The 14,454-nt window shown below is 46.6% G+C and overlaps 1 protein-coding gene across 1 annotated transcript in view; it reads right to left on the bottom strand.

The window, feature by feature from the left end:
• Window positions 1–1,537: 1,537 nt before the first annotated feature.
• Window positions 1,538–14,454, bottom strand: part of SCML4 (Scm polycomb group protein like 4) — a 103,087-nt gene continuing 90,170 nt past the window's right edge. The window contains exons 8-9 of the mRNA XM_058307226.2: window positions 7,228–7,373; window positions 1,538–2,600 (exon numbers count right to left, since the gene is read on the bottom strand). Coding sequence (XP_058163209.1) covers window positions 2,475–2,600; window positions 7,228–7,373 — 272 coding nt within the window. The 3' untranslated portion in view covers window positions 1,538–2,474. The remainder of the gene's footprint in view (window positions 2,601–7,227; window positions 7,374–14,454) is intronic.

Here is a 14,454-nt window from a genome sequence, read left to right on the forward strand (position 1 = left end):
CAGCATTGCTACAATAATTTGGCCGGCTAATTGCATTTCAGTGCAAAAACAGGCAAGGAAGAATTTTCTTCCTGGGTTCGTCTCTGATATGGCAGCATTCATTTTAAGAGTAACGAGCTTTTTAAAAAGTCAAACCTTAAATATCATGCCTGCAACAATCTGTCCTGCTTAAAGTTTAATGTAAAATGAGATAGCACCTCAGTGCGCGGCGGCGCCACGTGAGCGTGGATACCGGTTTCTCTTAAGACTTGGGGTGGGAAAGTCCCTCTCTCCCTCTCCCAGAAACGAATCAAAGTATCTCAGGAACCTTGTTGGGGCTGATTTTAATTTGGGGGCATGAAAGCTGATGTTTTGGTAGCTCAGGAGGCGCTAGTGAGGGGGGGGAGGAAGTTTTGAAAGCTCAATATTGAAAGTCATTAAGCAAAGGGAAGTGTCGATGGAAGAAGCACCACAAGCGTCAGAGGGGTGAACAAAACAATGATGTGGGGGCTTGGTTGCAGGATTGTCTTCATCTCACTGTGTTCGCACTGGCAGCTCTATATAAACTGTCTGTGACTCTTTGAGGGAAATTACCTAACTCCAGACCAGCAGTGAGCATCTACGATTAACCAACTTTTGAGGGCCAGAGTCCATTTATCTCTTTAAAATCTCGAAGCCTCTGTCCCAAGGCCCGGTGTAAGGTGGTTTTGAAAACGACAGCTGTGAGGCTCCCTCACAACCTGGTAACCCAAGCTCCTCACAGCGGGCAGGTTTCAGACATTCTCGTCCTCTTCTTGTCATGCTCTCAGCTCAGCCACTATTTTTTTTTTTGTTTGTCTAAAATAAGATTTTGCTATATAGATGCTTTCTTCCTCATCAAAATGGATCTAATGGCATGGAGCAGAATATTTCTTATGGCCTTTAGCTAAGGTCTAACTGACAGAGGCTCAATACGCAAATTCCAGGGCAGCCCTCAAGGTCGCACCGGTTGTTTTCTGCACGGGGGATCCTGGCCTAGTGATGAGGGAGCTGAGAGCCCACCCAGTCCGCAGAGACCCCTGCTGGGCTACATCCTGGAGAAGGGTGGCCCTTCTCTAATTTGCATATGGGTCAAGAGAGGCCTTGTGTTGTCCTTGTCCCTCAACCCCCAGTGTACAGAGTCTAACATTCATCCAATCGCCACGGTGAATATGCTTTAAGGAACAGGCTGTGCCCATGGCAAAGGACAATTCATAGTTTTGAAGATACGTTTCTTGCTTAGTGAGAGAGATGAAGAAAAAAGAGAGAGGGAAAGAGAGAAAGAAGGATAAAAAGAATGGAAGCCTTTATGCTCAGTAAATTGTAGATTGATCATTTCTTCTCTGGACACAGCTGTAAAGGGGTAGAAAATCAATTTTTCTATTACTTCACGGTGAGGAAGGCAAATCTATTTGTAATTTGAATTAAACCCCAAAATAGCATGTCTGTGTATTTGTTGAGAACCAGAAAAATTATCCAGAGATGTAACTACATAATCCAGCAATGTAACTAGAAAGTAACACTCCCATTTCAATGCTTAGTTCAAACATTTTTCTTTTCCTTTTTAAAAGAAACTACATGACACTTCAGTTTGCCAACACATTGACCCCTTAGGAAGGACAGGAGAGTACGCCAAAGCCCCATCTGGGAAGAGGGTGCTTCCAAATTCTTGCCTTTGCTGCCTGGGCATCAATCAATAATGCTTGGATGTGAACTAGAACCTTTCAGAAGACAGACCGTGGAATAAATTACCTATTTTTGTGCAGGCCGGATCTTGTTCACAAAAACCCTAATCCATGACTGAGCACAGAAAGATCCTGTCACTGCAGGCGGATGACTCCTGAAATCCCATTAGCAGTCTGCCCTCTAGTGGGGAAACACGGTACTTCAGGTAACCAGGAGAGCAGAATTTTTTCTTCTCTTCTTTTAGAGGGCAAAAGATTTCAAGTTTTCCAGATAGTGCAAGGTGAGGCAGTCGTCCTCAGAAGCTTCCAGAGCTGAATCAAGCAATGCTCACAATGAATAGGACCCCAGGCCAGAGTTCAAGACAGGTGGTATGCAGCAGTGTGTGTGTAGGGGGTGCGCGTCTGCAGAAACTCGGGGAGGTGGTCCTTCCCCTCTCATCCTCTGAACACTCCAGGGCTCTCCTTGGGCAACAGCATTCGGTTTTCCAGTTTCTCATTATAAAAATAGGACCTACTCTAAGAGCAATCAACATATCAGAAATGTTAAAAATAATAGGCTTTTCTTTGTGGATAATTTTTTGGCAAATCATTAACACAGAGGAGCCTTTGAAAAGGACCATACTGGATTTTCAAAAAGGCAAAGTTACGTACACGTTTTATAAAAAAAGATCCAGCCTTTGTGGTGGTTATTTTTAAGAGGAAAATCTTTGTGTCATGGTGGCTGGATGTTGATAAGGCAGAAAATGACCTTGAGATCTGTTGTCTCGGTTTTGTTTTTATCTTTCAAAAACTTCAGAACTTGGCTTCCTTCAGTTTATCGATATGGTAGCAGAGTTTCAGGGCAGGGCCCAGCTTCAGGCCCAGGTACTTCATGATCACGTCACTCTTCAGCAGCAAGAGCGCGTTGCCATCAATCTCCTGGTGCATGCGATCAGAAACAAGAAAACCCAGAAGACGGTCAGAATAATCAAATAGCGGCCACGGTTAAGGTTATGGCGAGATGATTTATTAGATTTATTTAGAGAGCACGTTCTCTTGATCCCAGGCCAAGAGTTTCTTAAAAAACCAAACAAACAAAAAACCCCACTTAAATACTGTGTGTTCCCGTTCCCACCATCTGCCTGGGCTCATTTGATGCACTAGACTTCCCATATTCTTGCTCTACCCTGACTGGGGGAATCAGACATCACCTCACATGCTCTTGATACCCCACTTGCCACGTTTATTTCCCCATTCAACGCAGGGCAAAAGGAGCAATGCATGTCACCCATTAGACCCGGAAACTAATGGTCACCTTTCCATTACAGATGCAGGTTTGAGGTCCTGACTTCCATTCATCACCCCAATCTCGTTTCTTTTCTCAGCAGGCCTACCTACTTTTAGCTAATTACCAAAGAGGTAATTATAGTTTCTGAGGGGTTGCAAGTATTTTTTTGGCTTTGTCAATAATGCGAGGTGGTATGCAAATAAATAATGCACCTGCTTCATTCCAGGGTTATGCATAAAGAACTACTAAATGAGTTCCTGGCATTGCTCCCATTTGGCCCAAAAATGGTAACTTTCCAGAAAGCATGTTGGATTCATGAACCTAGCAAGGCTAGGTTTCCTTACTGCCTCACCTAGAGTGTTATTTCCAGGTCACACAAGAGGAAGGGTGAAAATTTTAGTGTGCAGGTGGGGGGAAGCACAGTTACAGGATTCATCTAACTGTGGAAAGATCACCAGCCCCTTTCATTCATCTATAAATCTATCCATTCATCCTTCCATCCAGCCAGACTACCAGCCAGCACTGATGAAAGACCTAGTCTGTGTCACTCATTCTTCATGTCCTGGGATAAATGGCAGAGTGGGCAAAGGTCATCTGTGGGCCGCTCCCATGAGCCTCACTTCCTAATGTTCTCTCTTTACTCCATCCCCTAAACAGCAATGTCTCCTACCATCCTGGAAGACAGTCAGATTCTCACCACCCGTATCTGTCTAAACATAATCCACTTTGTGGTCCTTGGTCTCCAGGTCTCACTGTTATGTAAGGTCAAATATGTCCCTAGTAAAATGTGAGTGATGGGTTAGATGAGCATCTCCAGGGTCCTCCCCAGATCTGAGAATATGATTTTTTTTTTTTTTTTTTTTTTACAGAATCAACTAGATAAAGTGAACCACTGAAAGGAAAAAAATAATGTTCCCCTCCAGGCCAAAGATGTCTGTGTCCTAATCCCTGGAACCTGTGAATATGTTAGGTTACATGGCAAAGAGGATTTAAGATTGCAGGAGGAATTAAGCTTGCTAATCAGTTGACCTTAAGATTATCCTGGATTATCCTGGTAGACCCAATGTAATCACAAGGGTCCTTAAAAGTGGAAGAAGGAGCAGAAGAGAGAACCAGGGAGATGGCAGCCTGAGGAAGACTCAACCAGACATGACTGATTTTGCTAATGAAGGAATGGGGTCATGAGTCAAGAAATGAGGGCACCCTCTAGGAGCTGGAAAAGTCAAAGAAATGTATTCTCCCTAGAGCTTCTGGAAAGGAACACAGCCATGCTGGCACCTTGATTTTAGCTTTCACCTATAGGACTGTAAGATAACAAATTTTTGTTGCTCAAAGCCATTAGATTTGTGGTGATTTGTTACCACAGCAGTAGAAAATTAATACAGACTTTTCTTCCAGAAGTAAGGTACTGCTATGCCAAATACCTAGAAATGTGAAAGTTGTTTCAGAATTGGGTAATTTGTAGAGACTGAAAGAATTTTTTTTCTTTAAGCGTTTTATTTTGAAATAATTTTAAACTTACAGGACAATTGCAAAAATAATACGAAACCAATCAGGAGAATTCAGAGAACTCCAACATACCCCCCCAACCCAGATCTACCAATTTTAATATTTTGTCACATTTTCTGTGTGCCTCTGTGCCTCTGCCTGTCTACCTACTTACCTATCTATCTACCTACCTACCTATCTACCTACTTACCTATCTATCCTCTAAACATCTGAGAGTAAGTTGTATATATCATGCTCCTTGAACACAAAGATTCCATGCACATTTCCTAAGAACAAAGGTATTCATTTATGTACCCACCTTAAGTACAGTCATCAAGTTCAAGAACTTTAAAATTGATAAAAGCTTTCAGTCTATATTCAATTTTTTTTCCATAGGCCCCAGTTCTGTGCTTTTGGGCCCTTTCTCGTCCATTATTAGAGAGGCTGGAAGAATTTTGAAGAGCAGGATGGAGAAAGGTTAGTTTGCCTTGAGCAGACTATTAGAAGTCTGGGTGCTGACTGCTACTGAGGACTCTTAAGTGAGAGCTTGGAGAAAGCCGACGTCGTCTCAGAGCACACCTGGGTCGTGGTATGCAGGCTGCTGGCACAGATGGGCTGCTAAAGGCACCGCCTGTAATGGCTCAGGACACGAGCCCGCGCTCTTACAAATGGAAGGAAAGGGAATCACGTTCTATAGTGTCAGAAGGCTGAGCGGAATTGTGTCCTGCGGTTGTGTGGAAAGCCGAATTTGTAAGCAATGAATTTAGATATTTAGCTGAGGAGATTTCCAGAGTGCTGCCTGGTTTCTTCTAGCTGCTTCTAGTAAAATGGGAGAGGAAAGAAAAATTGGGGTGGGCGGAGAACAGTTAAACAAAAAGGAATCATGACTTGGAGATTTGGGAAGTTCTTAGCCTTTCCAGATGGAATTAAGAGATTCACGTTCAGGAAAGTATGCATTGGAGTGAAAACTGAGGGTGTGGCTGGAAAAACCTTTTGCTAAAGCCTCAGACATTCAAAAGGTCAGAGTATCCAGTCACACAAAAGGCTCTTTGCAAAGATCAGGTGTGTGATTCACAGATTCTCTCAGCCAGCTGAGCAGCAGCCAAAAGTAGAGATGGACTTATCCGGGCAAGACTTGGGGAGGAGCCTCTTGTCTGAAGGAGTGAATCCCTGTGACAAACATAGAAAGTCATAAGGTTCTTGAGAATATTACACGAGCAGAAACCCTGCCAATTTGGACTAAAAGGAATAGAGAGAGGATGAAATGAAAGAAGGCTATTGGCTGCCCAAAATTACCCAGGCAAGAAACAGACTCAGAAAACGACTCAGCTGCACATGCATGCTGTCTTCCATGCAAAAGGGTGACTCAGAAGGCAGAGCCTGGAACCCAGAAGGTGGAGCTGAGAGCTCAGGGAGCAGAACTGAGAATCACAAGGTGTTATTCCCAGGACTTGAGACCAAATAGTTTGCCCTACTGCATTTTGAAATTTCTTGGGAGCAGTAACTGCTTTTTTCCTTCTACTTTCTCCTTTTTTGAATAGGAAGATCTATGATTGTTCTCTTTTGCCCATCCTGCCACTTTGTATTTTGGGAATAGGTAGCTTGTTTCTTGTGTTTCACAGGTTCACAGATGGAGAGCAACTGTGCCCAGGATGGAGCTATGCAGATGCCTCATCCATGACAATGAGATGGTGAGATGTGGGACTTTGAATTGAAACTGTAATGGGGTGAGAGTTCGGGTGCCTTGGATGGAGTGAATGTATTTTGCATGTGGGACAGACATAAATCTTTGGGGGTCAGAGGGCATATTGTGGTAGGCATGATAATGGCCCCTAAAAGATGTCTATGCCCTAATCCCTGGAACCTGTGAATATGTTAGATTACATGGCAAAGAGGAGTTAAGTTTGTTAATCAGCTGACTTAAAGATTATCCTGGATTATCCAGGCAGACCCAATGTAATGACAAGGGTCCTTAAAAGTAGAAGAAGGAATCAGAAGAGAAAACTAAGGAGATGGCAGCCAGAGGAGGACTCAACCAGACGACGTTGATTTTGATGATGGGGGAATGGGATCATGAGTCAAGAAACGAGGGCAGCCTCTAGGAACTGCAAAAGCCAAAGAAATGGATTCTCTCAAGAACTTCTGGAAAGGAACACAGATATGCTGATGCCTTGATTGTAGTTTGGTGAGACTTAAGCCAGACTTTTTACCTACAGAAGTGCACGATAACAAATTGTGTTGCTTTGAGCTACTAGATTTGTGGTGATTTGTTACCACAGCAGTAGAAAACCAATACAGCCACCTTATAGGTTTTTTTTTCTTACCCATTTACCCCCTTTATATATTTCAGGATGTCCTAAATGGGTACAATAACATTTGTTAACTGAGAGCTATCTACAAGCCAGGCACTGGGCTAAGGACTTTAGGTGCATTTTCTCATCTAATCCTCAGAGCAGTTTAAGGTCTAGGCACTATCAGAGTTTTCCCCGGAGGTTGTAGGTATGCTATAAATGTTTGTTCAGGGCACAGACACGGATTGATGGGGTGGAAAACAGGCATTCCTGATGAAGGCTAAAATGAGGGAACGGGTAGGACAGAACACCCCTTAAGAACAAAACGAAGTGGCTGTTCTGCTCTGAGGAGCCGGTGGGCACCTCTGGCTCCCTGGGGCTGTGTTCCTGGGGCTCGGTTCGGCCCCGCCAGCAGCCCCCGGCTCCCTGGCTCTCACCCTCCTCCCGTCCTGCCCCCCACCCTCCCACTCCTCCCGGGCTGGGCCCACCTCTCCCGTACATGCTTCCTGAAGAGCTCCACGTGAGGGCCCAGCGCCTGAGGGTCGGCGTCCTTCACGAACCAGACCACGTCCTCCACAGTCCAGCTGGAGGGATTCGGGGCCCGGGGCCGCCTGGCGTCCTGCCCGTCCTGAGTGGGGCCTGAGGCTGGATGGCAGGAAGAAAGAGAGGGAGACGATGAGCCTCAGCACCTGCTCGGGTGCTGCCTGTCCTTCCCGGCCTGGGGGCGGAGGGGTCCCCGATGCCCTCCCATCCTGGCTGGTGGCCCTGTGACCACCCACAGGGAAAAGCTGAGCGTGCTGGCCCTTGCCTACCGGAAGTCTGGCTTAGAAGGTGGCGCTTTCTCCCCATCAATGCAAAAGCTCTCTGCTCCCGCAGGACGCGAAACATTAGAAAACGGATCCTTCACAGGCTGAAGTTCTGATCCGAACCAGCGTTTTAAAGCTCCTTCCTGCTCGGTTCTCACTGAGTCTGCATCTTTGGTGGGTCCAGGGCCTCCAGTGACCAGGTTCGGGGATGTGTGCCAGGACGAATGTCCAGTCGGGCCTCTGCTGTGCTGTGAGGCCCAGCTGCCTTCAGGTCCCTTCTGCCTCCACTGGCCTTCCTATAAAGACGGCAGTATCGAGGGGCATTGGGCCCTCACTCTTGGTCTCTGCAGACTGGCAAATCTGTCGCTGCTTCTGTGAGGGGCCATCCCTTCTCTCCATGTGCAGAAAGAAGACCTTGTTCTCAATAGCATCTCACTAAACTGCCCCCGATAGACACGAGATCCCAGAAGCCTCCCCAGCCCCCTGCGTAGGACAGAGCTCCTGGGCCCATCTCCCCTCACTGGACTGTGAATTCCTTGATAGCAAAGGGGCTAATTCTGTGCCTGGTCCTTAGTGGGTCCTAAGCAAATGATCATTATGAGTGCCATTTTCCATATGGCAGATGAATAGATGCAGGGCAGGGGAAGGAGAAGGAGAGTAATGAATAAGATACCTGGAGCTCTTGAGTGGCTGATTCATTGTCTTTCCCAAATACTACTCCTTCTTTTAACTCCCCCATTTCTGAAGCCCCATTGGTAACTCTCCTCCTCCCTCTTCTTTGTGCCTCACATTTAATTATTTGGAAGCTCATGGAAGGCTGCCTCTCAGGCAGGTCTCCTCCCTTCCATCCCTGCTCGAACCTCTTCTCTGCAATGGTTTTCTAACTGGTCTCCTTGCCCGAGGGCCTTTCCTTCTAGAGTATACTACCCCCACTGCCTCCAGCTCTCTCCAAGACCCAACTCTCTCCAAGACCCAGCTCTCTCTGCCCATCTCCCACTCAAACCCCCAATGGACCCCACTGATTATTACTTTGAGCCCATCCTCTTTCCTGGATGGAGCTTTGCGTCAGACACTTAGGCACAAATCCTGTGTCTGCCCCTTGCTAGTGATAGGACCATGAAGCAGTTCATCAGGCAAAGCTCTCCGAATGGAAGGGCAGGGGTGAGGACTGAGATCGGATGGTGCCTGGCCCTACAGTAGTCACCAGGGGGCAGGACGCTCTCTACCTGTCTCTGCTCTCTGATCATCCACCGTCTGGGCTCACTTGTTATGACCCAGTGCTTCCCAAGCTTCCTTTCTGCACGTTGACCTGGTGCTCTTTCTTCCCCTTAGAAAGCATTTACCCTCCCTCCTTTCCAATGAAGTTCCACCAGCCATCAAACCCCAGATAAAACCCGACATCTTCACGAGCAGCACGTTTCTCTGTTCCCTGCCATCCAGTGTCACCTTCCTTCCCCTTTCACTCCAAGGTCGTCATCTTCTCTGAAGATGTGTTCCACATCCCACCTTGTAGTACAATTATTCATGGAGTTGTTTTTAGATTTTGCCTTCCTGAGGATTATCTTCCTTATCTTCCCCCTATCCCTTCTCTGTATCAGATCCTGTGCCAAGGGTTCGGTGAATAAGATTAATATGATCCTCTTGTAACAGAATTAGTAATAATTGGCTCCTTCATGACTCAGAGTACAGTAAATATATTTGTAAATATTTGTTCAAAAACGTAAAAGCAATCAATACACTTTGCAGAAACAGTGTAGGTAACTTATGCAGAAGCCTTGTGTGAGCAATCCTTAACCCTATCTTAAGGCTAGATGAAAGTCGAGGCTCTGAACTAGCAAGCCACTTCCCTGCAGAGTGGTCTGGAGTTAGATGTTGAGAAGCTTCACTCTTACTCCCTTCTTCAACCTTCAGGGCACAGTGGTTTTCAGTTGCCTCTCTTCCCCTCCTCCTTGTAATGCGCTTGCCAAGTGTAAGGTGCTCCCTTAGTGCTGCCTCACATTTCTGAATCTGTCCTGAACGCATAATGGTTTGGTTGAGAATTGGATTTCCTTTGAGCTTTTCCCTGCATTTTCCTGGTTGGATCTGGAAGGGTCCCAAAAGGTGGTTTGGCACAGGGCTCTCTGCTGGGAAACTGTTAATGCAACCCAGAGCCATCTGAATATCTGAATGCTCATGCACGCTTATTAAAGATGATTTCACTCCATTTAAAGACATCTGCACTCAACATGGGGAGGAGGAATCACGGAAACCGCATTTGTCTTTGGATCCCGCCCCATCAGAGTTTCAGCGTTAATCAGGGTGATAATAGATGTTCTGATTACAAAGGCTGGAAGCCTTCAGTGCCAAGAATGATTTTAGAGTGATCAGAGCAGAGGTCGAATCTAATTTCCTGTATTTGATGGGAAGGAGGAAAAACCAGACCGATTAGCAGGATCATTCACTGGAGCTCGAGGTTCTTGGAGCAAGGTCAGGGGACTGCTTTCCCATCAGCCACCGTGACGGCACCAGCAGAACCAGCGGGGTTTATTGGGGAGGAGACTCTCCCAGTGACCACTGGCCACAGTGGAGGGAAAGCGACAACTGCGCTGGGAAAGTGGGCTCACTCCTGGTACCTGCAGCGAGCTGTGGGCGCTTTTCACTTTTTCAGAATGGAGTGGCCGCCAGCGCCTGGCTCGGGAGCCATTCCCCGAGAAGAGAAGAGAGCAGGCAGAGAGCAGCAGGAAGCCCACGTCACACCTCAAGACTTGCTCATGGTCCAAAGCACATAAACTCGCTGGAGAAGGAAGAAGACTGGAACTTTCCAGTGGCAGGTTTGTAAAGCCTTTGCAGTGGTCTGTGCTCACCAAGATAATAAATACACGGACCCCCCTCCAGCTGCTCTCGAGGTGTCAGAAGACCTCTGGGCCCTGCTGGACACAGCCTGGGCCAGCAGATGTGGTAGGTCCTGATGGATGTGGAAGACTCTTACACTTGAACGAACAGAACACGCGAGGCATTTGCTCACCACGTGCCTTTAAGTGAGGGCAACGTTCTCAAGCAAGGAGAGCTCTGTGCATAATGCTGACCGTTCACATGGGAAAACTGAAACCGAGTTGTGAACCAATGGATAATTGTCTTTTTCCTCCTAAGGTTGAACTCACATTTGTCAGAAAAAGAATGATGATGAATCAGTGTTTGAAAGCCATCCTTGACGTTTCCTGGGTGCAGGTATTTATACCACTGTCTCTAAGTCTGGCCCTGTCTTACACATACTCACAAGTACAGACATAATTCCCCCTTGCTCCTTTATAATTCAGGGAAAAACCCTTTAGCTAACAACAGAATCTTGTGGAAGAGTGGAATAAGCTGGGAATCAGAAATCTTTAGCTCCCACCCAGCTAGGTGACCTTCTGTGTGCTTCTCCGGGCTAAAATAAAGAGTGTAGGGAACCTTCTCTAAGGCCTTTCCACCTAGGACTCTTTATGGTCCTCCTAGCACAGGCTTTCCTGAGCAGCACTGGGGAATTACCTTCCCACTCCTCTGAAAGCCTTGTCAGTGTGTCCAAGTGTAAACCATGCTGAACGGAGAGCCAAAGGCCAGGCTTCTAGTCCTTCCTGGCTCTGCACATCCTCTATGGACCTCAGTCTCTTCATTTATAAAGCGTGAACGTCATTTCTTGCTTCACAAGGATATCGTAAGGCTCAAATGAAATGCAGGACTCTAGGCTGGAGTCTGGACAAGCAGCATCTTGAAGGGAAGCCCGTCAGTCTCCACGAGGGACCCCTCCATGTCCTTCCCCGGGCTCCGTCAGCCCTCTCAGCCTCCCTGGCAGCTGGGTTTGGGAGTGGCAGGAAGGGGGAGTAGATATACCCTCAGCTCCTCCAGGTGCCCTGCTCCCTGTAGAATGCTCTCTTCCTAGAAACAAGAGCATGTAGGGTGCGTGGGATGCCCGTCCTAGCCCACGACCTGTGTACAGGCTGTGTGTGTAAGTGTTGTTTTCCATTATTTCTATGGTAGGAATTCTCACAACACTACCTGTTGAGAGAGACTGGAAAGAGAGGAGAGCCTGACCCATACTTAGATCCAGGGTTTTCTTTAAGACTTCTAGACCAGCTGGGGTGCCTATGTGAAAAGAGAGGATGCCCTTAGAGACGGGCAGAGACTGCGGGCCTCAAGTCGGGCCTAGCTGGTGCATTCCTTCTCTGCCACCAGCAATCTGACCTCTGCCAGGAAGCATCCGGACACCCCCACTGCCCTCCCCCACCCCCACTCCCCCAACTGGGCTTCCCATTCCAGCCACCGCATCAGCCTTTCCTGACCCCCAAGAACAGGATCTGCACCCCAGTCCCCGTCTGATTCTCTCATAGCATCTATGCTTTTCCTTTGGAGCAACAGTCACAGCTGTCATTAAATTTGTGCAATAATTTGTTGATGTTTGTCTCTCTGCTCGTGCACACTCTACAACAACAGGACCTATGTGTATCTTGTTCACAGGTTCTTCCTTAGAGCTGGGAAGGGCACCTGGCATGCTGTGCTCAGTAAATATCTGTTGACTAGGACTGACTGAAACCTCTCTGAGCCTTAGTGTCCTCACCTGTAGAACACCCACCTTGTTGGGATGTTGTGAGGATCAAATGGGATGATGCTGTAAAGCATTAAGCAGTAAGAATTGATCGAAAGGTAGCTGCTGGTCTTCTTTTTGCTGGTATATGTCATTTCATACATGGGCAGTAGATGTATCTACCCAAATCCCACATGGCTATCAGCTCACTTCTCTATTTGGTAACACCCGATTTCCAATTACCCAAAGAATAAAGTCTAATATGCTTGATGCCAACCAATCTTCCAGCTATTTCCCTCAGCATCTCTGCACAAACCCTTGATTTGCCCCCCATGGAATGGAATAAGTTCTTGCACATTCTGGTCACCACACTTTGCTCGTCCCATCCCCCTCGCAGAGTGCAGTCCCCATTTGTCTTTGGCTGGCTGAACTGCCTCTATCCCCCAACACTATAGCCCATTGAAGAAAAATCCAACCCACAGGAAACATCTGGGTTGTAATAACAATGTTGGATTAACTTTGTTTCTTGATTCTGAATCCTGTGACTCGGACCTAATTGTGGCTGGGAATTCTACACATGTCCTGTTAAATGCAAAAATCAGGAAGCATTTGTCATCTGAAACCTCTTTAGAGTTCTTGGGTAATGATATCTTGGCTGAGAGACAGGGAAGAGTTTTCATATTTTCACCTGAGTATCAGCAAAAGAAACAAGGAAATGGGTCCTACAAAGACATCCCCTTCAGAGTCTGCTGGCAGAGGTATACATATGCTATATCAAGACAGCAGGACATGTGACAGAGAAGGCTAAGAGTTTTTCCATGTCATCTTCACCAGGTGGTGATATCTCCCCTCTGCTGCAGCCTCATGCAGTTTTCTGGCTTCTGTGGTTTGAAACCATTTGGATTAGCAACATAAGGTGAAAATTCAATATCCAGATCCCTTCTAGGGTTTATGACTTGGGTCAAACCCTTTTAAAGAGGTGTGGTGTGGTGCCTCGGTGCCAACTACTTTCACTTGGGATGCAATTTTAGAGCACTGTTGGGCAGTCCTTTGCGTAGAGGGGAAATTTAGCAGCTCTCCAGAGGGCCCCCCTGGCAGGCTCCCAGGTTGGCAGCTAGGTAAGAAGTGGGTGAGGAGCAGTGGCTTTTTCTCCCATTTAAATATGCTGCCTCTCAATTCAGCATGGTTTATCTCCATGGTTTCCTAACATTTTAGTGTACAAATTTAGTTCAGGCAAAGCACATGTGGGAACTCCACTCTGCAAACGTGAAGAGGCCCTGGTTAAAGAGAGGTGGAGCCTGGAATCCTATCTGCTCTCATCCTTTCCCCATCCCATACAGTGGGGCCACTTGAACTCCACTGAGCAGGGCTTGAGAACCCCTGGGTCATTTTGAAAGACACAGCCTTTGGAGTCAGCTGAAGTCAAATCCTGGCTCAATAGTTGACTTACCTCTCTTGATCTTTACTTTCTTTATCTGTGGATTAAATATAATAATGCCTGGTTCTTATAAATTGTCTGGCCCATAGTAGGTGCTCAGTAGATGGCAGTTTAAAAGGTGCTTCAAACAAGCAAGCCCCCTTGCTGGGGCTGTGGGGAATTTAAATATGAACAAGAAACCTCACAAGACTGAGAGTCAGGTCTCTACTATGGGGACAGAGTAAGTGCTAGAGGAGATGAATTAAAGTGCCATGGGAGGAAAGGGAAGGAGAGAGCACTTCTAATTAGAAGGTATGGCTGAGACTGCCAGTTGCCTACCCAGTGTCTTTTTCCCACTTCTCTTTCTCTCTTTCTCTCTCTTTCTCTTTCTCTTTCTCTCTTTCTCTTTCTCTTTCTCTTTCTTTCTTTCTTTCTTTCTTACTTTCTTTCTTTCTTTCTCTTTCTCTTTCTTTCTTTTGCTTTCTTTTGCTCTTTCATTCTCTCTCTCTCTTTCTTTTCTCTCTCCCTCCCTCCTTCCCTCCCTTCCCCTCTCTTTCGCTTGTGGCCCCCTACATGTCAAAACCTTCATCCTAGTGACTCTCTGCCCTCTAAATGCTTCTTTTCCCAATCTTTTCTCCTCAACCCAATTCCCATCTTCTCAAACTGGTGATCACAGGACTCCAAGCTGACTGAATTGATTCATATTCCTGAGAGTGTTGCCACTTTTAAAAAATTAGATATTTACTCCCTCTCCCCCCACTCCCCAAGATTATCTGGTTGGTGAAATCTCAGGCCCTGTGTCTAAAGAACAGGATTTCAAGCAGTAAAAGAGAGGTCCTATTCAGATGGAAAGAACTTCGGTCATCACTAAAGGATTGCTTGTCCCATCTCAGTCCTCTGGCGTCCCTGGGCTAGGGGAATCCAGGACCCTTTGAAGGGGTCTCAACGTGGCTCTCTGCTCCC

This window comes from Dasypus novemcinctus, chromosome 11 (assembly GCF_030445035.2).
Source record: "Dasypus novemcinctus isolate mDasNov1 chromosome 11, mDasNov1.1.hap2, whole genome shotgun sequence".
Lineage (NCBI taxonomy): Eukaryota > Metazoa > Chordata > Mammalia > Cingulata > Dasypodidae > Dasypus > Dasypus novemcinctus.